At 47.6% G+C, this 27212-nt stretch overlaps 1 protein-coding gene across 7 annotated transcripts in view; it reads right to left on the bottom strand.

Annotated features, from left to right (window-relative positions):
* BMAL1 (basic helix-loop-helix ARNT like 1) overlaps positions 1-19400 on the bottom strand; it is a 107057-nt gene extending 87657 nt beyond the window's left edge. For 3 of the 7 annotated variants that reach the window (XR_015051334.1, XR_015051333.1, XM_085855245.1), the window contains exons 1-2: positions 18830-19396; positions 298-450 (exon numbers count right to left, since the gene is read on the bottom strand). Coding sequence is in view for 5 of the 7 variants with exons in the window: in XM_085855245.1 (XP_085711371.1) it covers positions 298-450; positions 18830-19010 (334 nt within the window). In the remaining 2 variants the exon portion in view is untranslated. Of the gene's footprint in view, positions 1-297; positions 451-18829 lie in introns of those variants that run through there. The other 4 variants (XM_085855250.1, XM_085855247.1, XM_085855246.1 and 1 more) reach the window with 4 other exon arrangements.
* Positions 19401-27212: the final 7812 nt, after the last annotated feature.

Here is a 27212-nt window from a genome sequence, read left to right as displayed (position 1 = left end):
ATAAACGTGAAAGTTCAAAAAGATATTAAAAAGTCATCACACCGCTAATTAAGGTTTAATTAAACACTTTAATGACACAGTAGCACCAAAGTAATAGTAAATATCGAATTATCTATACTAGTGTTAACAAATCACAATTCCTATGGGTATCCTATTAATGATCCTATTAATGATCCCATGAGACATATTTTGGGGATTACATATTATCCCCCCCTCCCCCCCGTGGACGGCACAGAGACACAACTGCCGTGTAATGGTGGTTTAATCCCGAACCTGTTCCAGAGCACAAGAACTCACCTGCGAGTCCGAGGAAAGGAGGAGGAGGGGTGGTGGCAGCACGGGGTGAAGGAGATGAAAAGGTGTGCGGGCGTTCCAGGAGGTGGTGAGAAGGTCGGAGAGGACATCTGTGGACAATGTGATGTCGAGGAAGGTACAGGTACAGCTGGGGACCTGAGAGAGGAATCACGAGGATTGAGAGGTGAGAATATAAATATATAAATATATAAATATATAAATATATAAATATATAAATATATAAATATATAAATATATATATATATATATATATATATATATATATATATATATATAATGAAGAAGAAGAAGGGGGGCTAGATTGTGTAAGGTGAGAGGCGGTGTCGAGGTGACTGGGAGGGGAAAACAGCCAATGAGAATAGTGACAGCACCAGAGGTTGAGGGTGATGGAAAAGCAGGTGAATGAGGATAGATTGTGGAATTGAGGAAGTCGGTGTGGGGAGGTTGGCAGTGGCAGCAAAAAGAATATGGGAAAGGAGGCACAACACGATCAGGGTGATGGGATGAGAATGAAAGGCTCGGAATTCTCAAGAGAGAGAGAGCCTCAAGGAGGAGACGGGGGTCAAGGTGTGATGAGAAGGAACATGGGGGAGACACGGGGGAGTGGACAGACAGACGGGCTGGACAGCCGCTCCCGTGTCCCACTGACCTACTTTCGAGCTCGTATTTACCGTTTTATCTGCGCATCTGAAAAGTATTATTCCTTGCAGACAGCGCCGTCTGCAGGACAGCTCCGTCTTGTCCGCTGAGAGTGTTCCCTTTGCCATGTCATGTCCCTTTTTCTTGGCATCGGAGTGGTGGAAGTGCCGGCTCAAACCAGCCTGCCTATAAGGGAGCCACAAAAATGTGGCCCAATGGGATGAATGGCGCTCGACTTGTTTGTCTTTCCCATCGAAGTCCATCACTCAAGGTGTCGACAATCCGCGGGTTCAAATCCTGCGGTGGCCATGCACTTACCTGCACAGTGTGCTGTACCATCAATGTGTTAATTTCTCCCTTAATTGCTGTTTTCTATAAATACTTTGCAATTAAAAGTACAATATCGGATGACTTCTTTAACCCATCTCAGTATTTCTCATCTTATGAGGTCAGCCCGAGGGGGTGGGGGAGGGGGAGCTTTAATTGGCCCCAAGTCTTTCACCAACAGGCCGGCCAGATGTAATCTGGTGAGGATGGCGGCGACAAGTCACCGACTCTTCAGGCTAAGACGCCGTGGGATCTTTTGCGTCCAACGACTGATGCTGGCAGATTGCACACCCGGCTTAACGTCCATCTGAGGGTCTGCACGCTCAGTGATGCATTACCCTGCCAGCGACTCACCAATCGGACAGTAACCCAGACAACGATGCTCGACTGTACCTGCTGAACCGATACACAATCCTCTCGGACTTGTTGTGTACTTTTCATCGGTGCCAATTTGTTAGTACTTTTACATCATGAACTTTGTTACATTTACTTGTCCAACCAATGGCAGCAGTGTAGGTGTGGTTTTAAAAATAAATCTGGATTCTAACCAATCATTTTGCCCCACACTACTATCGGGCTCTTGGACCTCCCCCTCGAGGGACGAGTGGAGAGGGAGGCTTTAACGTGAGTATGAGGATGCTTCGCTGTCCAGCAGCACACGATCTACACCATCGCGGAAATGATTCATGGACTTGAGTTTCACTGGAGTTAAACTAAAGTTCACTGCAGTTTACGCGAGTTAAACCCCCATTCTTAGCGCTATATTCAGTGGTGCATTTCCTCTCTTCACTCACGCAGTTTCGTACCAGGTGTCTTCTGTTCGCGGCCCGATGCTCCAGTAGCGCTTTTGCTCTCTGCACCCGCAGAGCTTCATACCATGTTCCGCGTCACGGCTCCATCTTCAGTGGGTTTTCACTCCCTTCAACCGTGGAACTACAATCATGGAACCCTTTGTGATGAGCAGCTTATTCCCACGGCAACTGGTCATTCATAACGCTCAAGTCACCGAATGGATCATATTATTTTATCGACACCACCCTGAATTGGTCCACAGGTGAGAGCCCCATTTCTTGCTTCTTATTGAACGTGTGAGAGTATTCACCCGCACTCAAGCTCAACAGCTTATGGGACAACACTCAGACTGGACGAAGTCATCGACCTTTCGATAACTCCATTTTCTACACACTCGTATAAAAGACAGTGCTGTATAATGGTGTCTCTTGCAGTGCTTGTTCTGTACACGATTTGCATAAAATCTCCTCCATGAGCCCCATGAGCACAAACTGCACCATAAATGACAATTATACTTTCGAGGGAGAGTTTAGCAATTATCATTTGTCAGTTGTTTTGTTCGATATAATTAAATAAATAATGATGGTGTCACCTTTAAATGTCAGGATGCCAGCTCAAGTGTGAGATCACCTAGTTGTTAAAATATCTGGTTTTTGTGTGTTTAAAAACACCGAATTAACGACACTGTATTACAAAGACTGTGGACGTGACCTTTACAAGCGATGTTGCGCTTTCATTGGAAATCGATCTTTGATTGTACAATGATGTACAACTTGCACATGCACTCCGCAACGTCATCTTGTTTGTCTTTCTGCTCGTTGTTTCACAATGTCTGAATAACTCAGAGGATTTGAAAACGTTTGCTTTTGAAAGAGAGACTTAACTAATGGATGAACACGTCACAGTCATGGCATGTCACCGCTGGTTGTGAGAGTGTTGAGAATTTTTTCCTGAATATTTGGTTCAGGGGATTTTGAGATCAGATGGAGACCAGACATACAGGGACAGAGAGAGGACAAAGGGGAAAAGCTTGAGAATAAATAAGAGAGTCAACACAGTGGTACCTCACACAGTCACATCAAGGTATGGGATGGTCTTCATGTGGGAAGGTGGTCTTCATGGGGGAAGGTGGTCTCCATGGGGGAAGGTGGTCTTCGTGTGGGAAGGCAGTCTTCATGTGGGAAGGCGGTCTTCTTCTTCTTGTGTATGGCAGCTTGGCTGCCGGGTAGCTATAATTTTGTTTGGATGCAGCTGTGCCGCTGATGCTGTGCCCCTACACAAGTACGCTGGTACTCATTTTGCTGACCTCGGAAGAATGACAGGCTGAGTCAACCCCACCTGGTATTAATTCAGCAGCCAACGTGGCTCAAACTCAGGACCTTACAATCCTTAGCCAGCCACCCTAACCACTAAGCCGACACCAGGCTTATGGGAAGGTGGTAGCAGTATGGAACAGTAGATAGGTTTAAATGGAATTGGATAAGTACCAAGGAGCAATGGTGATACCTTAAGGTAGACTGGAATTGAATTTGGTGATCATTGTGTGCTTGTTGTATCGTCTAGATATCTTGAGATATTGATTCTCCAGTTGTTCTCAAGCGTACTTCATATCGTTTGTGTTGATGCAACCCACAGCTAATTGAACCCCATTCTCCCATTTCAACAAAATCCCAATATCATGTATTGTGATTGTTGATGGACCTCTTCGCCCCTTCCCTCCACCCGCTGTCCTCTCCCTGCCATTGAGTGGATGTCAGGTTTGGGTGATTTTATGGTGTGAGTGGGGTTGGTGTCTTGGGAGGTGAGTGCACTCATTGATTGGGTTGGGTTGGGGATGTGGATGTGGCACAAGCATGATGGGCCTATTGGCTCATCCTGTCTTGATATTTCCTGGTATTTTCTTGTGCAGTATATTGTTGCCTTCAGCCGATTGGAACCCACAATTTCCGGGACATCAAATTCAGGAACCACAACTGCACTTGTATTTTGTTTTTCCTTGAGTTTTCTATTTAATTTTTTTATTAACTCCTTTTCCTAGGTCGAAAAATTTGAAAGCAGAGATCATTCATTGGCTTAGGAAACCCATCTAAAATGATCTGTGGACAGGAAAAAGCATGGCAGTTGGTGAGACAGAAGATCAGGAGCTGTGACATGTAGGATCATCACCTCGATTCATGATCTGTTCAGCCATCTGTGCTAATATGTGTCGACCTTACTTACTCATCTCGTTCCATCACACCAATCTCGTTCCCACGCACACTCAAATCATGGGTGTGGGGTGGACAAGATGAATACAGAAGGAAACTCTAAGGAGGGGAAAAAAGTGAAAATTTGAAAGAAGGGCTTGGGGTGTGTTGATGAGGGGAGAAAGTATCATGGTTTTGGATTGGGGATGATCTGAGATGGTGGTGAACAGCTGTCTTCAAGATCTGGAGGGAAGAATGAGATTGAAGAGAATGTGGAAGTAGGTTCCACAGGTGGGAAAAACGAATGAAGGCAATGGATTTTTTTTTAATGAGTAGTTAGTAGAAAACACTTGCTCTAACAATAAGGAGTTGTAGCAGCAGCAATGGGAAAAGGCATCAGTTTGAAATTGACAGCTCATCCAAGATCTCATGAAGGAGCACTCAGGCTTTGACCGACAGAGGCGCCATTCATGTGATACCTTACCTGTCGACGGCCAGCTAATTAGGGTCACATGCACTCAGCGCACACTCAGATTACTGCCGAGCATTACAGTGAGTGTGCGCTGCCTAACAAAGCAAATTATTGGGGTAGAACGTCCCGTCTAACTATACTTGTGCGCTGCATCGGACCACTAAAGGAAAAGACAACCGAGACAGATTGGAAATAGCAACAAATAATTATTTATTACAAATACACAAACAAGCAATCATTTAAAAACAAGTATTTATCAGCAAGAAATCAAAAAGGTACATGAGAGCAGATTTAACCAAAACACGTGTTCTTCTTAGCAATGAATGTAATGAATGAATGGAGAAAATGAAAGCAGTCTTTCCTTCTCTCCCTCATCTCACACAAATATGCAGGAGAATGTGAAGGAAAATGGATGGGGAACATGGGAAGTGGTGATGGGGACACTTAGCCGCGTTCCTAGGGTGCCGAGACCCAGTCGGCGAGTCCTCTCCGGTGTCTCAGATATGCGAGTTCAATGTGCAACTCTCCGTCCTCCACCTTAGCTTCTGGTGCCCAGACCCAGCAGGTGAATTCTCTCTGGCATCCCAGATATATGAGCTATTTTGGCGGCTCGCCATCCTCCACCTCGGATTCTTCCTACTCAGGCCCCCCTCGATGAGGTGCCGCCATTCACCCTCCTCGCCCTTCGTGGCTGACAGGATCGAGAGGGCAGGATGACGTTCGTGGAAGGAGTGTTGTTTTTCCGCAGAAGCTCGACACCAACTGCTCGTGAAACTTTCCTTTCTTTCACCCCCTCACACGTTTTATTCCTCCCATCATGAGTCTTCTGCTCATGTGACCTTGTCCCATTCACTTTTTTGCCTTTCTGCTTCTTCTTTATATCAGCTATATTGGCTCTTCGATTCTCCTACAAGTCAGTCAGTCAGTCTGTCTGTCTGTCTGTCTGTCTGTCTGTCTGTCTCTCTCTCTCTCTCTCTCTCTCTCATTAGTCTGCACGTGATGGGGGTGGGTCCACGGCATAATTTCTGGGAAATGCCTCGCCATTCCGAGGGAACTTTCAACGAAGCCCCTCCATTTACGCGCCCAAGGCCACGACGGAAGCCCCCACCCTCCATTTACGTGCCCAAGGCCACGACGGAAGGCCCCGCCCCCTCCCTCGCACAAAAATTCACTCACTGAACCACACTTGCGAGAAGTGCAGTTCTTCGCAGGCCATAATGAACACCAAGTGTCGTGAACATGCATGCGATAATGGGCTTAGTCTCATGCAATGAAAGTAATCCAATTGGCCTGATGGGTTAACGACCACAGACGGGTCGAACATGCCCAATGAAGTAACGTACGAATGGAGGGAAAATGGAAATGGATTCTGCCAGACCGAGGGATGACCAAACGGCTGCGGGATTGAAGGTAATACTGGTGGGGGTGAAGGAGGGATTGTTGAAAGGATGTTTGATGAAGGGGAGGTAATTGGCAGATTGAGAGAGAGAGGGGGAAATGGACCGATGGTGTGAAGGAGGGATGATTGAAAGTAACAGAGGGGGAGGGGGAACGACATTCAATGGGTCAAATACAGTCTATCCAATGCATTCCCTCTGAACAGCCCTTTGACAAGGGACCAAGGACTATCAAAACAAAGACTAATTAAATAACTGATCCTCGGGTCAGGAACGTACATGTCCAATTATGCTCTCCCCCTGGGGTGGGTTTTCCAAAACCATAACAATGTTGTTGGGGGTGAGGGGATATGCGCACCTTTGGGGTTTTTTCTTTCCTTTTAGTGTACGTATGTTGCTTGTGGCACTGAACTCTAACGACTGCAATCCAGGGTCATGAATGAACCTTCAGGTTGGCTACCACTCAAATGGATCTTTGTCAGTTGGTGACTTGGTGTCTGTGACTTCAGAGTGACATTACAAATGACCACATAAACAGCATGACATTTTTGAAACATGCATTTCAAATAAAGATACAAAGTAAAATGAGTAAGTTCACCATTACATACAATGTCCAACTCCGATTCCCCGCATTGAGTTGTTTCCGCCGCCCAGTGACCCAGTCCTGCCGGCACAACTCACGCGTCTTCACCTCGTCTACTATGGCTGTTGAACGATTATCTTGTCGCGTTGTTCTCTATTGTACGCTGGCCCGTTCACAAGGATGATTCAAGAGCTCAAAGGGATTCTTTCCCAAGACACAATCTTAATGAGTTTTAATCAACCTGATTGTAATCGGCTCCACGTGTTAACAACTGCTCTGGACGTTAACACCTTGTTCACTCATCGGAGTTAAATCATGCGTGGGGATGATCAAAATGCACTTCTTGTCACATGTCACCCATCTCTGTACACCTCCCTCTCACGGGTTTATATAGTATCGCAAAACAATCCCGTGCCTTCCTGCAAATTCTCGTCCATTCTGGAAGTTTCGCCTGAGAACGTTCCAGCACCTTCATGAATCTCACCAGGCAGTTTACAGTGCAATCAAAATTAGCTCATTACATCGAGCAGTTTATATTGTTGCAAATCTGGAAGCCATTTGCACACAGACAGACAGCAGTCCCAAAGCTTAGTTATTTCGATAAGTATGTGTTTATAGTTAGAATCCATCCCCTATGTCTAATGGGAATTTTGTGTGTGCGCTGTGAGTTATTTTATAGTCAGGTTTTATACATCTACTGCAACAACAACAACAACAACAACAACGGCACCGTCCCTCACTAAAACCGGTCGCCATTGCCCACGTGTTTTTGGCTGAAGGCATGGGCGGAGCCCCCATCGCCTCAGCTCGAGGCTCCACCCCGAGGAAGCGCATGGAACGTTTCCTCCAGCCAATGAGAGAAGGGCGAGCATCGCACGCACACCCCGGCCAATGGGAGGCCAGCGTGCCGAAAGCTACTACGGAGCCTCTTCGGGGGGGGGCGGGCCTCCGAGACGCCTCGACACCCCCCCCCCGACGCCTCCTCCAATCAGGAGGCTGACCACCTCAGGGGTGGCCCCGTCCAGCCAGATGGGATGTTTGCCCCTTGTCCAATCCGGAGGCGAGTGGCTCAGAGCGGTTCTCTCAACCCGCAAGGGGAGGGGAAAGATAAGAGGAGGTGGCGAGCCGTCGAGAGGAAAAGAGAAGGTTCGCCCTGCCGTGAAAGAAGTAAAAAGAGAAGAAGCCTCGTCTTGACTGCTGGTGCTCTCGTATACCCTCGGGTGCTCGTCTCGTCTGGTCCGTTCCCATGCTGGCTGGCGTCCGTTGCGTCGTTCCTGGTCCCTGGTGCTTGGTGCTGCGTTGTTGGCGGCGGATTCAAGTCCCGTGACCGGACAAGCTCGACCAGACCGCACGAGGCGGACAGGTACAAGAATAGGCCCCTGCCCTCAGCTCGCCTTTCCCTCTTGAGCTGAAGGGTCAAATAAAGTCTGCGGCCAACACCATCGTTCTGGGAGAGGATGCCCTGAAGCAATTGAGTCAGGTGCCCTTGTCCAACGACGCTGTACGCCACAGAATTAAAGACATGAGTCAGGACATAACAACCCAAGTTGTCAGTGAGATTAAACAGAGTCCTGCAAAAATCAGCATGCAGATTGATGAATCAACTGACGTTTCAAACCACAGTCAATTGCTTGTATTTGTACGCTACGCACATGAAAAGAACATCAAGGAAGAGTTTTTATTTTGTGAACGACTCGAAACAACAACCAAAGAAATTGATGTATTCAAGCTGATCCAATCGTTCTTGGATCGCCATGAGTGAGGATGGGATTTGATTGGGTCTATTTGTAAGGATGGAGCTCCTGCCATGATTGGCAAAAAATCTGGATTTGTTGCTATGGTCAAGGAGAAAGCTCCACATGTGCTCACCACACACTGTGTTCTGCATCGCCAAGCTTTGGCATCCAAAACATTGCCAAAGAAACTTAAAGAAGTGATGGGAATAGTTGTACAAACAGTCAACTTTATTCGTGGACGTGCATTGAATCATCGGCTATTTCAAAAATTCTGTGATGAGATTGGAGCGGAACATAGTGTATTATTGTACCACACAGAGGTACGTTGACCGAGTCGTGGCCGTGTTTTCAAACGTGTAGTGGAAATTCGGGATGAAATTATCGAATTCCTCAAGCATCAACAATCCCCCCAAGCAAATCATTTAAGATGAACATTTTATTGTTAAGGCCCAGTCACACCTTGACGTTTTAGCCAGCTTATGCCGATTTTTGGAAAATTTGTGTAAAATGCTGGTACACGTCGAATACGTTATGGGTAAGTTTTGATAACATTGAGAGCACGCTGAAAAACACTGCCATGCGTCGTTGTACGCTGGCTTTAAACGTTGTACTTTTCGGTTGTCCTCAAAGTTTCCATGCTTGAAATTTTAAGACTTATGCCAGCGTATGACTCGCACGTTCCGCATAACGCTGGCCATAAGTTGTAGCCATGTTACGCGATTGTTTACACACGTCGACACACGTTACTTGTAAGTTACTCATAAGTCGAAACACGTCGAGGTAATGTCTAGCGTACCCGAAACTTATTTCTAACCTATGAGTAACGTGTTGTAGGCACGTTACGCGATCGTTGACACACGTTATTTGTAAGGTACTCACAAGTCGAAACACGTCAAGGTAATGGTTAGCGTCAGTGTTCCAGACTCCCTGGGGTTTTGTTTTTTTCTTCGTCTTCGGTATGACGGTGATGTCGACACTTCGATTTCTAGTGCGGTTATAATATAATATAATTAAAAGGCTGCCGCTCAACGATTTAAATCATAACCGCATTAGAAATCGAAGTGTCGACATCACCGTCATACCGAAGAAAAAATAAAATAAAAAAAATATAAAAACAGGGAGTCTGGAACACTGACGCCAACCATTACCTTGAATGTTTCGACTTATGAGCACCTTACAAGTAACTTTTGTCGACGTGTGCCAACGTTTGCATATAGTGCGTACAACTTATTCCCATCGCATGCGGAACGTGTGTCATACGGCAAGTACGTCGTAAAATGTTTAACACGTTTATAATTACAAGACGTATTCCACTTAATACGACATATGATAGCGTACTTTAGCATTTTATTCACGCATACCAAACTTACCCATGCCGTATTCGACATTCGCCAGCGTTTTAGACGCATTTTTCAGATGTCGGCATACGCTGGCAAGATCGCCAAGGTGTGACTGCGATGTTGACACTTCCATTTCCGTGGCGGTTATGATTTGAATCGTTGTGCGGCAGCCTTTTAATAAGCTACGTCACGTCATCGTCGGCGATGCGTGCAGCGCGCTATGCATAAGTTAGACTATCGTTGGGCATAGGTTGGGAAGGCCGACAACAGGCTCAGGAATTCGTTGGTATAAGTTAGCTATAACACAACGAAACGTTCTGTGTCCGTTACTAATATGTTATGCATACGTCCGAATCTATAAAAAAAACATCAAAAGTTCAACGTGAGCCAGCGTTTTACATACATTTTAATACGTTGCCATTGCTGGCTAAAACGTCAAGGTGTGACTGGGCCTTTAGCCTGGGATATTTGGCTGATATTTTTCGTCTCCTCAATGAATTGAACATGTCAATGCAAGGAAGGCATGTGGACATTATTCAAGCCAGGGGAAAAGTTGTCGCATTTACAAGGAAATTACCTATTTGGAGTCGCCGTGTTGAAAGCGGAAACCTGGCAAACTTTCCAATCCTTGACAATATTCTAATTGGAGATGGTAAATCATTGCCTGCAGAAATACTTCAAGAAGTCAAGAACCATTTGGAAGTCCAATGAACAAATTCTGAAGGTTACTTCTCAGATATTGATGATCTTAGCATCGAATCTGTTTCGATCCAAAACCCTTTCTCGTTTGACATATCGAGATTGAGTGACAACGATTCAGCAAAGGATGATTTCATTGACTTCCAAGAAGACCCAAGAAAGAAAGCTGATTTTGAAAGGGCTGGGATGGATGTCAAGCAGTTTTGGTGTGAGCAAATCGCAGCTTACCCAAACTTGGCTATGAGGGCAATGAATGTTTTGGTTCCCTTCACAACTACGTACCTTTGTGAAACAGGATTCTCTGCATTATTAAATCTGAAATGAAGTGGAGAAATCGACTTGAAGTATCAGATGACATGCGAGTAGCATTGTCAGTAACTGTACCCCGATTCCATATTTTGATTGCACAAAAACAACATCAAATATCTCACTAGATTAGTAAGAGTGTGTGTTATGTAGTCGAGATATTGAAAAACTTGCACATTCAAGTTTGTTTTCTTCTTTTGTGTAATAAAACTCAACTCTCTTCTTCTTCTTTCGGCTGCTCCCGTTTGGGGTCGCCACAGCGGATCATCTGTATGATTCACATCGTGATTTGGCACATGTTTTACGCCGGATGCCCTTCCTGACGCAACCCTGGTCACCTCTTACGACACAGGGATATGGTACACCTATTTTAACCGGGGTATACACCTGCCCAGTAAACTGGTACTCATTTCACCGACCTCGAAAAGATGACAGGCTGAGTCAACCCCCTGGTGTATTAATTCAGTGGCCCAACGGGGCTTGAACTCAGGACCTTTTGGATCCCAAGCCGCTGCCCTAACCACTGCGCCAACACCAGGCTTGTGTAATAAAACTCAACTACAAGAAATAAAGTTGCTGATTCATAATCTGAAATAGGTGAATCAAAGTTATATTGTAAAGGCCCTGTCACACCTGGACGATTTAGCTAACGTACGCCTGACGTATGCAAAATTGGGCTAAAACGCCGGCACACGTCGAATACGTTCTGGGTAAGTTTGTATACGTTAAGAACATGCTGGCATACGTCATAGTATGCTGGCATACGTCGTAGAACGCTGGCAAACGTCGTAGTTCGTCGAGCTGTTAGACAAATTTTCCATGCTTGAAATTTCCCGACGTATGCCAGCGTATGACTCACACGTTCCGCATAATGCTGGCCATAAGTTGTAGGCACGTTACGCGATCGTTGACACACGTTACTCATAAGTCGAAACACGTCGAGGTAATGTTTAGCGTACCCGAAACTTATTTCTATCCTATGAGTAACGCGTTGTTGGCACGTTACGCGATCGTTGACACACGTTACTTGTAAGGTACTCATAAGTCGAAACACGTCAAGGTAATGGTTTGCGTCAGTGTTCCAGACTGCCTGGTTTTTTTTTTAATTTTTTTTTCTTCGGTATGACGGTCATGTTGACACTTCGATTTCTAGTGCGGTTATAACATAATATAATTAAAAGGCTTCCGCTCAACGATTTAAATCATAACCGTCATACCGAAAAAAAAAAGAAAAAAAAAAGGGGAGTCTGGAACACTGACGCTAACCATTACATTGACGTGTTTCGACTTATGAGTACCTTACAAGTAACGTGTGTCGACGTGTATCAACGATCGCGTAGCGTGCCTACAACTTATGCCAGCGGATGTGGAATGTGTGTCATACGTCGAGTACGTCGAGAAATTTTCAACATGCTGAAAATTTCTCGACGTACTCGGCGTACAATGACGTATGCCAGTGTACTACGACGTATGCCAGCGTGCTATTAACGTATACAAAACTTACCCATAACGTATTTGACGTATGCCAGCTTGGTTCGGCTAATTTTTCATACGTCGGCATACATTGGCTAAAACATCAAGGTGTGACAGTGGCTTCACACTTCGATGTCTCGTGCGGTTATGATTTGAATCGTCGAGGCGCAGCCAATTAATAGCCTACGCCACGTGATTGTCGGCAATACGCTGCCGCTCGCTATGCATAAGTTAGACTATCGTTGGGCATAGGTTGTGAACGCCGACAACACGCTCAGCATTCGTTGGTATAAGTTATCTATATGTGATTAAATAGTTCTGTGTACATTACTAATACGTTATGCATACGTCCAACACGTTATTATACGCCCAAATTTTTTTTTTAAAACATCAATAGTTCAGCGTACGCCAGCGTTTTACATACATGTTGATACGTTGCCATACGTTGGCTAAAACTTCAAGGTGTGACAGCGGCTTTAGATAATTGTAGCTGTTTGTAATTTCTCGGTTTTTTGTTTTTTTTGTAAATATATATGATAAATGCTTATCATTGCCTTTCATGTTCTATTCCTAGCTATCCATATCTAAAATAAATTCCAGCTATTGACATCTTTGGAATTCATACTGTCAACTAATTGGACTGGTGATGATGATGATTTTGACAGTCAAGTGAAGGGGGTATGGGATCATGTTGGGCAATCCATTGGGGGTCTGGAATCATCAAAAGGTTAAGAACCCCTGCACTAGAGTACTCATAGGCTACAAACTTCTCAGCCCAATGCTGAATGCGTGCAGAGGCCTGTGGGTTAATTCCCTTACTCTCATTGAACAGGGATTGCAATGGTTTGTGGTCGGTTACAAGTTCAAATTGTCGACAGAAGAGATACTGATGCATCTTTGTTACACCAAAAATTCATGCGAGAGCTTCTTTTTCAACCATGGAGAAGTTACGCTCCGCTGCTGACAAAGTGCGTGATGCATAGGCTACAGGCCGTAGTATACCGTCATTACGTTGCTGTAACACACAGCCAATGCCATAAGACGAGGCATCACAGCTGAGAACCAATGGTTTAGCAGTATCGTAGTACACCAACACTTTGGATGTACACAGTAACCGTTTTGCCTCAGCAAACGCCTTACGACACTGCGTACACCATCGCCATTCAACACCTTTACGAAGGAGTTTGTGGAGAGGCTCAAGGATGGTGCTCAGATTCGGAAGAAACAGTAATAGTTCAACATACCCAGGAAAGCTTTGAGCTCGGTCATGTTCGCAGGAGTCGGAGCATCCTTGATAGCTTCCGTCTTGGATGTGGTGGGCCTGATGCCATCAGCACTGACAATACGACTGAGAAATTCCACTTGGGGTAACATAAATCGACATTTGTCGTGTTTCACCTTAACACCGGCTTCAACAAGACATTTGAGAACCGCCGCAAGGTTACACAAATGTTCAGCATGATTGCGGCAGGTGATCAACACATCATCTTGAAACACTACTACATTTGGAATTGCTTTCAGCAGATTCTCCATATTGCGTTGAAATAGAGCAGCGGCTGATTTGATTCCGAAAGGACAGCGGTTATAAACAAACAACCCCTTGTGAGTGTTACAACATGTATACTTCTTGGAGTCCACATCAAGCAATATCTGAGTATTAGCAGATTCCAAATCCAGGCGGCTAAACTTCTTTCCACCAGAAAGCGTACCGAACAAATCATCTGCCTTGGACAGAGGATAATGTTCCTGTTTGGAATACCTGTTGATTGTTGTTTTGTAATCACCACAAATCCGAACACTACCACCTGACTTTAATACAGGAACAATTGGACATGCCCAATCACTGAGCTCAACAGGACTGATAACACCTTCCATCTGCAGGCGGTGGAGCTCTGCCTCGATCTTTGGACGCATCATGTGAGGTACAGACCTCGCTTTGCAAAAGATTGGCTTAGCACTCTCATCCACATAGATTTTGGCTTTAACAGCTTTCAAGGTGCCGACACCACCACCTCCAAACAATGAGGGGTATTTGTCAAAAATGGTATTGTGATTAACATCACAAGCCATCAATTTGATCACAGGCCAATCGAGTTTGATGAATTCAAACCAATTACGCCCAAACAATGTCAGCCCATTTCCCTGAATGATCCACAAGGGTAGTTTCCGTGACACATCATTGGAGGTGACCTTCACCTCTGCACTACCAATCACAGGTATCAGTTCATCGGTGTAAGTTTGCAACTTGGCATTCACCGGTTTGAGTACTGGCCTTGCTGTCTCCTGGCTGAACAGCCTATTGAAAGTTGCAGAACTCATGATTGACTGGCTGGCCCCGGTGTCCTGCTCCATCTCCACGGCAATGTCATTCACCCTGACATCCACCACAAGGGGTTTGCTTTCATCCGACAAACTGAGCAAATCATGCTCCTTTGAAGCAGGGGTTATTGCTTCACCACCGGTCACTGACGTGGCCAAACCGATCATGTGGTGATTCGTACCGTGTTGGGATGTCTGGCGACACATCTTACATAGATGGCTAAGTTTCCCACAGTTCGAACAGGAGCAATGTTTGAAACGACACAGGTGGGGTAAATGCCTGCACCGACAATGCCAACACAGTTTACCTGTTGGAGAACCCGACGATCCACTGCTCTGCTTTGGCACAGATGAGCTCACATTACGAAACGAGGTGATGTGTTGAGCAGATCTGTGAAATTGAGGATCGCTGGGTTTCACAGCTGATGATGATGATGAGTTCAGTTTGTTAACATCATTGTATGAACTCCGCTGGGAGTCTCGCTCTCTGCCGCTGATAACACGCAGCCCCTCATCCGCAGTCAAGCAGGTAGTTGCGATTGACACAGCTTTAGTCAGATAGAGATCGGGAACAACCAACAATTTCCGGAGGATCGTCTCGTTATTGATGCCAATAACGAAAACATCTCTCAACATCTCATCCAACGTGGCACCGAATTTACAACGTTCAGCCAATCTGCGAAGGTCAGCAACAAACTCGGACACCGACTGACCTCCCTTTCTTCCATGAGTGTAGAACTTGTACCGGGACACGATTTTCCCGGGTTTCGGCTTGTGGTGTCTGGCCACAATCTCGATCAGTTCATTGAATGTTTTGTCCTTCGGTTTATCGGGAGTAACCAGATCCTTCATCAGGACATATGTTGTTTTGCCACACACTGTGAGCAGAACGGCCCGGCGACGATCAGCATCTTCCACCACCACCATCCTGTTCGTGATGAAGTATTGTCCCAATCGATCAGCAAAGTCTTCCCAGTCCTCATCCGGCTGGTACTCCACCAGAATCCCTACGGACGCCATAGTGAGCAATGCCGACTTGGCAAAGCAGTAAACTCGTCGCCAATTGTGGATTGTAAACGCGTTGCGATCCGAAGGATTGCAGGGTGAAAGGCCAGACATCACAAAAGTCGAAACTCCACGTTTATTACCGAGGGAGGCACACACTGCGCATGCGCGTGGCGGTAGCTTCACAGAACATGACACTAACCAACCCTTGTACAATACTCCCCATAATCCGGGGCTTGGTGACAGTGAACTAACCAACCGTTGTACAACACTCCCCATAATCCGGGGCTTGGTGACAATGAACTAACCAACCCTTGTACAACACTCCCCATAATCCGGGGCTTGGTGACAATGAACTAACCAACCCTTGTACAACACTCCCCATACTCCGGGGCTTGGTGACAATGAACTAACCAACCCTTGTACAACACTCCCCATAATCCGGGGCTTGGTGACAATGAACTATCCAACCCTTGTACAACACTCCCCATAATCCGGGGCTTGGTGACAATGAACTATCCAACCCTTGTACAATACTCCCCATAATCCGGGGCTTGGTGACAATGAACTATCCAACCCTTGTACAACACTCCCCATAATCCGGGGCTTGGTGACAATGAACTAACCAACCCTTATACAACACTCCCCATAATCCGGGGCTTGGTGACAATGAACTAACCAACCCTTGTACAACACTCCCCATAATCCGGGGCTTGGTGACAATGAACTAACCAACCCTTGTACAACACTCCCCATAATCCGGGGCTTGGTGACAATGAACTAACCAACCCTTGTACAACACTCCCCATACTCCGGGGCTTGGTGACAATGAACTAACCAACCCTTGTACAACACTCCCCATAATCCGGGGCTTGGTGACAATGAACTATCCAACCCTTGTACAACACTCCCCATAATCCGGGGCTTGGTGACAATGAACTAACCAACCCTTGTACAACACTCCCCATAATCCGGGGCTTGGTGACAATGAACTAACCAACCCTTGTACAACACTCCCCATAATCCGGGGCTTGGTGACAATGAACAAACCAACCCTTGCACAACACTCCCCATAATCCGGGGCTTGGTGACAATGAACTCACCAACCCTTGTACAACACTCCCCATAATCCGGGGCTTGGTGACAATGAACTAACCAACCCTTGTACAACACTCCCCATAATCCGGGGCTTGGTGACAATGAACTAACCAACCCTTGTACAACACTCCCCATAATCCGGGGCTTGGTGACAATGAACTAACCAACCCTTGTACAACACTCCCCATAATCCAGGGCTTGGCCTTCGGGGACCCACTGTGATGTTTAACAGCGGAAGGTTAAACCCAAGCCAATCGCCTTCCTGAGCATCATCTCACCAGGTTTTGGTTTAGATTGGAGGATATATTACTATTACCTGTCTTTATTGCTGCAGTTTATTACTTTTGAATAAACTTTAATTAAACGGACTTCAGCTTTTGAAATTATCCACATCCCCGGGTGGTTAAAAGGGTTTAAAATGTGGTTATACGATATGATGAGTGGTGCGTGAGTGAAATCCTCGTTCCCTGACGGTTAAGAGGGATAAAACCCTCAATTTAAACCTGTGGGGATGGGTGACCGAGTGGTCTGAGTGGGCAATTGCACGGTCAGATTCTAGAGAAGCGGATGTGGTCCCGTGTGGGGCTCGATCCCCCCCCCCCCGTTACATATGGCTGTTGTACATGAGGAATATTGAGAAGAACTTGGCCTTGCGGATGATTGTCCAGTCCAGTCCAGATGAAGAACTCCAGGTCTTGGCCTTGTGGATGATTGTCCAGTTGTAACACATAAGCTTACACACTCCCCACGGTGAGGTTCCCACATTTTAAACTAATTACTTGTAGACTGTGGGCCATAGGGTGGATACATATTTGTTTTTTTAATTTCATGACCTGAACCTAGGGATTGGGCAAGAAGGGTGTGGGATGAAGCCTTATGACCCCCAAAACATCCTATTTTTTTCCACAAGCGATATTGTGGTACGTTACCGAGAACCACTGCCCCAAAACACCAGTAGACACCAGGTGTATGTTACATTTGAAAAAGCCATTTACACAGTAAAAAAAAAAAAACAACACAAACTATATGATGTCATGTTCACATTGGTCATGGCAGCAATATTTATTAATTCAGACCCCAAAAAAGTAGTAAAAATGAATGAAATGGATGCAATAATAGAGAAATATCAGTACGTACATGTTAACACAGAAATGTCAGATTGCCAGTCAACATGGTAAACGCCCAAAAATAATGTTGGGTTCCCCCTGAGATTTCCTTTTTCTTTAATTTATCTGTATCACCTCGGCCCCTCTGCCCATGCATAAATATTGGACAGTCCATTCAACATCTGTCAGGCTACGTACAAATACTGTACACAGAATAATTTGTTCCTTCTAAATACAGGACCTACTTTAAGAAAATAAACAGACATTATAATTGTTGCGGCATTTACTTGGTATTCCCCCCCTAGTTCCAGTAACTGTAACTCAGATGTATGCTGAGTTACAGGGAAGTGTATTCATATCTGCTGCACAAACAAGAAATAGCACCAAACATGGGAGGTTTGTTGGGCTCCAATGCTTTAGCTGGGAAACAGTGAAGAGGGTTTAGTGGGCGGTCGTGGATAATTATAATCCCACAGCACGTTCCGATTCACACCTCATGATGTTTGAGATAAACATGACAGATCACCTCAATATTGCCTGGCAGACTTGGAAAAATTGTACTCAGAAAACAATCCAATTTTTCATCCCTTGAATTTGGTATGTTGAAATGCACTCTCTTGTGGTGCTTCTAAACTGTGTAGAGAAGATCTACAGCATCTTTCAGATGATTACACAAGAGGTATGTGTATTATTTTTGATGCTTGAACTCTTCACTTCTTAAAATAAATGTACAGCGGATGTCTATGTACTGATAATGGAGGACTCGAGATCCATCAAGAAAATGTCAGTCCAGTTAAAAGATGTCTCGACGTCGAGTTATGATTCCTTCCCCCACTTCCTCAGACTTCCTTTTAAAAATGTATTTGTTTCATACCTCCTTGCATAAATATTGGACGGTTCCTTCAAGTTCAAAATCGTTCAAGACTACACACAAAATAATTTTACGTTAAATATACCTCACAAAAAAAAAATAATAAAAAATAAACCTAAGTTTTGAAGCATTGTCATGATTTATTATTCAAGTTATTCAACCTACCAGTATTGGCTGTATTTTGTTTTCTCTTTTTCATGCTGCTTCGCACCTTGCTCACTCGTTGTTTGTCGGTAAATCGTGAATAACACACTTGATGAAACGCTTCATCTTTCGGTGTAGCTATAGCCGGTATTGGTACCGTACTGTTGCCATGTTCGTCGAATTCGTCAGCGTGGTTCTTCATGAAATTTCTCGCAATTTCAGCTTGATCACCTTCTAAATTCTGCCACCAAAGAACAAATTGCAAATATCGCGGCCATGTTCTGTCAGTAAAAAGTATTAAACTTGATCTTTTAGCCGGATAAATGCGTCGTCGTCGTCGTCGTCGTCGTCGTCGTCGTCGTCGTCGTCGTCGTCGTCGTCGTCGTCGTCGTCGTCGTCGTCGTCGTCGTCGTCGTCGTCGTCGTCGTCGTCGTCGTCGTCGTCGTCGTCGTCGTCGTCACTAGCAGCCATATTGTTTACTCGCAACCAGACAATGTTTGTAGCGCGATCCTCATTGGTCAATACTGTACATCGAAATGCGTTTGAGGCTAAACAGAGATTTTGTGAATAAAATTCTAAATTTCAACATTATATCACAGGCTAACGTACAAGAATCTCACTTGTGACAAGTCATGAACATTATTTCATTTTTTTTTTTTTATATTATCATACCAATTTCACGCCCACCAGATTTTCAGGTCATGAAATGAAAAATCGGAACACTTGGCCCTCTATTGTCCATAATTAATACATTTTAATTCGTTGGTTGTGGTGACGTCACAACTCGCCGCCATTAAATGTTATTTCTGGAGAGTATTTAAATTATCTTATTAATCCTTTGGGAATTATCCTTTCGATTAAATAATCCATGGAACATCCGGGAAGGTAAAAATTAAATTAAACACCAGTTTCCTTCCAACGAACTTAACGTCAGAAGCCTGAGGCCCATTAAGCACGCGCAACGGTTACCAAGCAACAGTTACCAAGGTACGGTCGATGTGATGTGGATCGAGGCGAATATAAATGTACAACTGCAGAATAGAGTATCTGAGCATTTTACTTCTAATCACGATTCGTTTTCATTGAATTGTAAAAGACATCGAAGAAGCACAACCCGCGTGACGTGTCGCCGCCGTGCCGCCATATTGCTTAGCACAACCCATGTGACGTGTCGCTGCCGTGCCGCCATCTTGGTTAGCACAACTCGAGTCACTGGAAAAACGGATGTCGTTGTTTTTGAACGAATCTCACACGGAATGCTCTGAGAAAATACCGTTTTGTACAACAATACCTACACCGGTCCAATGATGTACGGAAGGGTTGTGGAAACTGTAGTGTCGTGGTAGAGATGCTTAGCAGGCAGACACGAGCGGAGGAACAGTCGAGCCGGGCTGTGTTGCACAAGCGGGAGTGCGGGCGTACTTTGCCCGCAGCTCTCCTTTATTACGCACTCAATACACACACAAGCCGTGGCGACTACGGCATCCACTACGACGCCTCAGGCGGCGCGCACTCCTTATATCCCTGGCAGACACGATGATCACGCCGACCACTCCCCCCCCCCCCCCATCATGCCCTGCCCCGCAGGCCCGCAGGCTATACCACACTCCTCCCTCCTAAAACTATGAATATTAAATGATCATCATCATAATAAGCATAAACAGCACGAAATACCACGGTATAAAGCAGACAAGGTACAAAAAAGAAGCAGCATAGTATAAAAGCACATCACATCATATAACGTGTCGATGCGAGCGAGTGAAGCAGCAACGGCCAGGTTCCGAAGACGGAGTTGCACAAAGCACCTACCAAACTCTGACCGCGTTACCGATATGAAGCAGCAAGGCGAGAAGCACAGCAGCACTACGCAGCAAAAACGCCCCCAGGCGGCTCACGCTTACATGGCCTTTGGCGAGGTCGCGGCGACCTCCCGAGCAAACCTCCCCCGGCACCATCAAACGCCTCCGGCCAACAAGGCGGCACATCTCCCCCAGCCAGACCTGAAGCAGATAAACATTCCGAGGCCGGAAGCCCGCTGTCTGGAAGGCGTGGCGCCAGCGCCAGACCCGATTGACCTTGGGTGAGGGCGCTGAACAGCGCCGCTGGCTGGATGCAACCAATGCCCCACAACAACCCACGCACCACAATCAGTTGAGATTCCAACGCACGTCCAAACGGCCTCGAGAGAGAACAGAGAGCCGCGCCCCAGGCGCCAGGCACGTCTGACCTTGCCGAAACCAGAGGTGGGGGTAACGCTGAACAGCGCACCAGCTCCGGCTCCGAGTCGATCTCCGAGACCCACACGGCAGTTAGACGGTAGCAACTCCATTCAAACCACACTTCAACCACAGGCTCGTCATAAATCAATAAGAATATCGTTGGTACAATTGCAAACTCATTTTCTCGTACAGCGCGTTCTTTCGATAAAATCCCTGCACATGACAAAGCAACCACCTGCGGCCCGGGGAAATGGGAGGCCAACAAAACCTCTTTATTTGCCACCATCGCTCCCAAAGCCTCCACCTCATATCGATCATAATGCAAATCCCATCGAATGATCTCAACCAATTCTATTCTCACACAGGAACTGTCGGCATTTATTTCAATACCATTAAACCGCATCACTCGAGCAAGGCAAAACAAATATGCAATGAACAGCAGCCCATAACCCACATCACGAGTCCGTCTCTTGGTTGTCGACTCGATGTTGCAACCCGTGACTTCCTTGAACGCGACCGGCTCGCCGCAACTCGCCGTTGAAGCTGCCCGAACAACACAGGCGCACCTCGCACCATGAACGCAGCCGAAGCGCGAGAGCTCATCGCGAGAGCTGGCACGGCTCCCGTTGCTTCCGCACCGCATATCACCGTTGCAGGCAGCAACGAACGGCCGCTCCCGTTGCATCAATGCAGCTCCCGCCGCCAGAACCTCGCCCTCGGAAATCGAAGAAAGCAACGAAGGAAGCACCGGCGCACCTGGAGGTACGAACTGGAGATCCAGACCGAGGTGCGTCAGCCAGTCCCGACCCAAAAGGGCGGGCCCCTCCCGGGCCCCTCCCCTCGCACCACGAACACCGAGAGTAGGGCGCTTCGACCCCGGTAGAGGCCCGAGCCGTCGGCCACCGCACGCGGTGCAACCGCTTCGCCGGTGTACGTGTGCAATGCGAGGGCAGCACGAGTGGACTCAACTCGACACCCGATCAGTGCCCCGATCACTTCGACCCCCACTGGCATCGGACCTGTCACCGTCGGACCAACTGAAACCAGGCTCAACACGGGCAGCATCAGTGCCCCGGTCATCTCAACCTCCCCTGCCACTGATCTTGTCACCTCCGGACCAATTGAAGGCAGGTTTAATATCGGCAGTATCTCCCGTTCCGGGTCGCTGGGATCTCTGTGCCCAGGCTGCAAAACTCGATCCGGGGCGTTACCGTGTACGCCATGCACCGGACACCGTACTGGCAGTAGGTCTCGACCCGGGACGGAAGGATCGCTTCGCACACCGCCATCTATGACTGTTATGATGGGCGATGACTCCCGGCACACACACCGTAGATGCCCCCGAGTGCTCAGACTGCCGTCCGAGTGATTGCATTGCAACGCTCGCCCACGACCCGCGCCGCAGACCGTGCGCGCGGCCGTGCGCGCCTGGCACATCGCGCTGACCTCCGGAACATCTGCTGCGCACCGACCATCGAGACCCCGGACATTCCTCAGAGCTTGCGCGACGTCCAACGCCGCGCCCGAGCCGAAGTGCGTGTCCTCGTTCTTTAGCCGTGGCCTTGCAGAAATCAATCCCCCGATTTGTCGTGCCTCAATAAAACGAACACCGAGCGCGGCCATTGCCCACTCGACGTGGCCGAAGTCGACTCCGACGAAGGCGGGCACGCGTCCGTGCGCCGTGCCCCGACTTCCTGTCATGCCTGAGCTGGCCGCGCTGGCGAGCCTCCTGGCTCCGGAGCCTGCGCGCGCGGCGAGCGAACCGGCGATACGCTCTTCGCGATGCGTCCTCCTCCGGAACCTCGAACCGCGCGGGGCGCGCTGAGTCACTCGCTGCCGCTCCGAACCCAGCCAACTGATCACGCCGATCCGAACATCCTTGCCGAAAACAGGCATAAGTCCGTATTCAACCATCCTCGTCAGCCAACTGTAGTGTCGTGGTAGGGATGCTTAGCAGGCAGACACGAGCGGAGGAACAGTCGAGCCGGGCTGTGTTGCACAAGCGAGAGTGCGGGCGTACTTTGCCCGCAGCTCTCCTTTATTACGCACTCAATACACACACAAGCCGTGGCGACTACGGCATCCACTACGACGCCTCAGGCGGCGCGCACTCCTTATATCCCTGGCAGACACGATGATCACGCCGACCACTCCCCCCCCCCATCATGCCCTGCCCCGCAGGCCCGCAGGCTATACCACAGAAACACGTTTCACACGTCGTTTTAAACGTTGCTGAACAGGTGTCGTCTCACTTGACCGTAAAACATCACTTCAGTGTCGCAGCTTTCATCACCGGCATCGTGTCACCACACACGAAAACTGCAGGCCTCGAGCGGCTTGCTATCGCTTGCCAGGCGACTCGTTCCGTATCAACCGCTTTCCATGCCGCCAGGTAAGAGGACAAAGCGGTTTCGACGTGCTTCGTCACGTTTCACAAAGATGGCCGCCGTTGTCGGACACAAAACGATACTCCAACCAATGAAATGTTCAGAGACCAAGCTGCACTCCCCCGTGTCCCTTGTTATTGCGAACTCATATTATTAATGAAACTTGCATTAAATCCTCCATTGGCTGAGAGTGCGACCCTGCCGCTGATGGGATGCCCTGAAAACCAGTGTACTGGTCCTCATTTCGCCAACCATGGAAGGATGACAGACTGAGTAAACCCCATCTGATGTACCAGCATGACAGCCAAATAGCAGCCTGAATAAAGAGCCAAACACCTGCCTGAGAGGCAAGTACCAGCCGGAATAAAGAGCCAAGAACCAGTCTGAATAACCACTTCTGGTACACACCACTCCCTCCCCAAATACCCCACACTTCCACTCGCCTCAGACACACCTAACCCCCACCCACCCCTGCCATACCTACCCTCACCACACGATACACCCAACCTCTCCCCTCATTCTGTACCCCCCAAACTTCCCTCCGAAACATATCACCCCCCACTCCCTCTCTCTGGGAGCACCCAACCCCATTCATGTGCACCAACATCCACCCTCTGGTGCACGACCAAGCCCTTTCCCCCATCCTGTACATGACCGCCTCCCTTCCAGAGAAAGTGAACAAAACCAAGAGAATACGTTATTGTGACACAAATGCACTCTGAGATTCTGGAAGCATACAACCAAAGCCCAGAATTGAATCCCATTGGGAATCTGTGGAAAGACTTGAAGGCAGCTCACCGGATGACGAGATTGGGGCAAAGCCTTCGGGACCCCCATTATTTGATGGTAGGAGGGAAACCACGGGGTAACCTTCCCAGGTCAGAATGCAGTAATGTGTGTCGTGGTGGTGCTGAGATGTCGTCCACCAGACGGCAGTCTCCTTGGGTTAACCTGAGGTGGTCCATTTGGGTGGGTACCTGGAATGTCTTATCCCAAAGAGAGGATGATCACCTGTCTCCATTATCGTCTGATCTCAAGCGTTTGAACAACGGTATTGCAGCACTCTCTGAGGTTCAGAGACCGGATTGGGGCGAGATCATGATGGGTGGTTACACCTACTGTTGGTCTGGTCGCTCTGATGGTTACCATGCCCAAGGAGTTCCTGCAGCTGTGTCCAATAAGCTGACTCCAATAATACTTGAGGTAACACCGCTCAACGAGCGTATTATGAGACGAAGGATTTGTCACTCCTTGGGTGTCGTTTCCCTGGTCTCTGTATGTGCTCCAACTGGGGCGAGTGATCTCACTATGAAGGACGCATTCTGTGCCACGCTCAAATATGTGGTTGATCAGTGCCTCAGGTGAGATACTCTTCTCGTCTTGCGCGATTTCAATGCATCGACTGGAATTGATGGGGATGGCTATGAGACATGTGTTGGTCCCCACATGGGTCTGGAACTGTAAACCAGAATAGCACTAGGTTCCTTGACTTTGCAAGAAGTCATGGACTTAGGGTGGCCGGTTCATGGTTTAAGTGCCCACAGGCTCATCGCTGGACTTGGTATTCCAACGCTGGTGGTATGGCAAAGGAGATTGACCATGTGCTCGTTGATGATTGCTGGAGGATGCTCCAGAACTGCAAGGGCTACCGGAGTGCTCAATTCCTCAATACCGACCACAGGCTTGTTGTAGCAACTCTGAAGTTGCAGCTTAACTCCAGGAGAATGGTACGATCCCAGCCTTGGCTGGATGTTGGCAAGCTCAAGAATGAGAGGGTAGCTGAGGAGTTTGTGAACAAGCTGAGTGGAGATTTGGGGGTCTGGGTGCTTTGAGGGATCCTGAAGAGTTGTGGAGTGCCTTCAAGACCACCCTCCTTGATGTTGCCGGTAGATGTCTTAGAACTCACCATAGGGCAAAGAATAATCTTGTCTCTCAAGGGACCCTGGATACCATTGACCAGAGTCGCAGGGTCAGGCTGAATGGCAGAGCTGAGCTGTTCAGAGAGCTGAGGTGTAAAACTGTACGTGCACTAAGGGTGGACAAGGAGGCTTATGTGTGAGGAATCTGTTAGAGGGTAGAGCATCACCTGTGGACAGGTGATGGACAGGACACTGAAGTCCATCGATTTTGATGGACAGGACACCTAGTCCTGCTTATAGGGGAATCGCGCATTGCGTTCATTCAAGCCCATCCCTCGGTGTACTGCAGTTAAAGCAGAGGGTGGTAGGCTCTTGACAGAGGAGTCCGAAGTGAAGGCCCGCTGGGCCAGTTACTTTTAGTGGCTGTACTAGGCTGATCCACCAGCTATCGAGTTGGGTGTCATGGGTGTTACTTCCCTGATTGCTGACCCTCCAATCAACTGTGGTCCACCTTCATTTGTGGAAACACAGCCTGCGGTGAACCTCATGAAACGGGGTCAAGCTCCTGGGATTTGTGGCATCCATGCTGAACTTCTCAACGCTGGTGGAAATGCTGTACTCGTGTCATTGCATGCAGTTCTGTGCTCTGCCTGGAACGGAGGCGTCATCCCAACTGACTGGAAGAGGGGCCTTGTTGTCCCTCTCTGGAAAGGGAAGGGTGATCGCCAAGACTGCAACAACTACCGAGGGGTGACGCTGCTCTCAGTGCCGGGCAAGGTCTTTGCTTGGATAATTCTGGATTGGGTTTGCCACCATCTGCTTGAGCACCAGCATCCAGAGCGGTCAGGCTTTACACCAAAGAGATCAACGATTGACCGTATCCTTGCTCTTTGGGTCCTCACCGAACGCAGACGAGAGTTTCGGCAGGAGCTACTTGCAGCCTATGTTGATCCCTGTAAAGTGTTTGATTCAGTGAATCGGGATGCCCTCTGGATGATTCTTGGTCTTCGTGGGGTGCCATCAAAACTGATCAATCTGATGTCTGAACTATACTCTGGCACTGAGAGTGCTGTGAGATGTGGTGGTACCATCTCTGACTTATTTCCAGTTGTTACTGGAGTTCATCAGGGGTGTGTACTGGCCCCCACACTTTTCAGCACTTGTCTGGACTGGATTCTGGGGAGGATGTCAGAGAGATCAAGCTGCGGTGCATCGTTTGGGAATGTCAAGATCTCTGACCTTTATTTCGCAGATGAGACTTGTGGATTTCGCAGATTGCGGAGACTCTGGATATCTTTTTGGGGGCCCTTGAAGTTCTAAATGAGGAGTGAGAGCCGCTGGGATTACAGGTTTCTGGATCAAAACTAAGATCCAGGCTTTCAATGACATCTTGGATGCTGCTATCCTGTCTAGACCTGTTTGTGGTGAGCATGTTGAGGTCACGGAGAGATTCACTTCCCTTGGCAGTGATATTCATGTCTCTGCTGGCTGTGAGCCAGAGGTCAACAGACGTCTCGGTCAGGCCTGGGGAGTTGTGGATTCACTGGATCATGGGGTGTGGCGCTGCCGGTACCTGTATGGGAGGACGAAAGGCTGAGTCTTCAGTTCCTTGGTGCTTCCATTCTTGCTCTATGGATGTGAGCCTTGGACTCTGCCCAGGGATCTGAGATGGAGACTTACGTCCTTTGGCACCAGGTTTCTTTGGATAATCCTTGGCTATCTATCGCTGGTCGGACTTTGTGTCCAATGAGCGGTTACTGAGAGAGACTCAAATGAGATTTGCTTCCTGCATAGTCCATGAGCATCAGCTGTGGCTCTATGGACATGTGGCTCGTTTTCCTGACGCTGATCCTGCTCACCATATTCTCTCAGTGAGGGAGCCTCGTGAGTGGAGGAGGCCAATGGGCCAACCCTATTCCTCGTGGTTGCAGCAGGTTGA

Source organism: Eptatretus burgeri, chromosome 14, assembly GCF_056783735.1.
Source record: "Eptatretus burgeri isolate ZD-2024b chromosome 14, Ebu_testis_v1, whole genome shotgun sequence".
NCBI lineage: Eukaryota > Metazoa > Chordata > Myxini > Myxiniformes > Myxinidae > Eptatretus > Eptatretus burgeri.
Note: the sequence above shows the minus strand (reverse complement) of the source record. Positions and strands in the feature narration are given on the sequence as shown.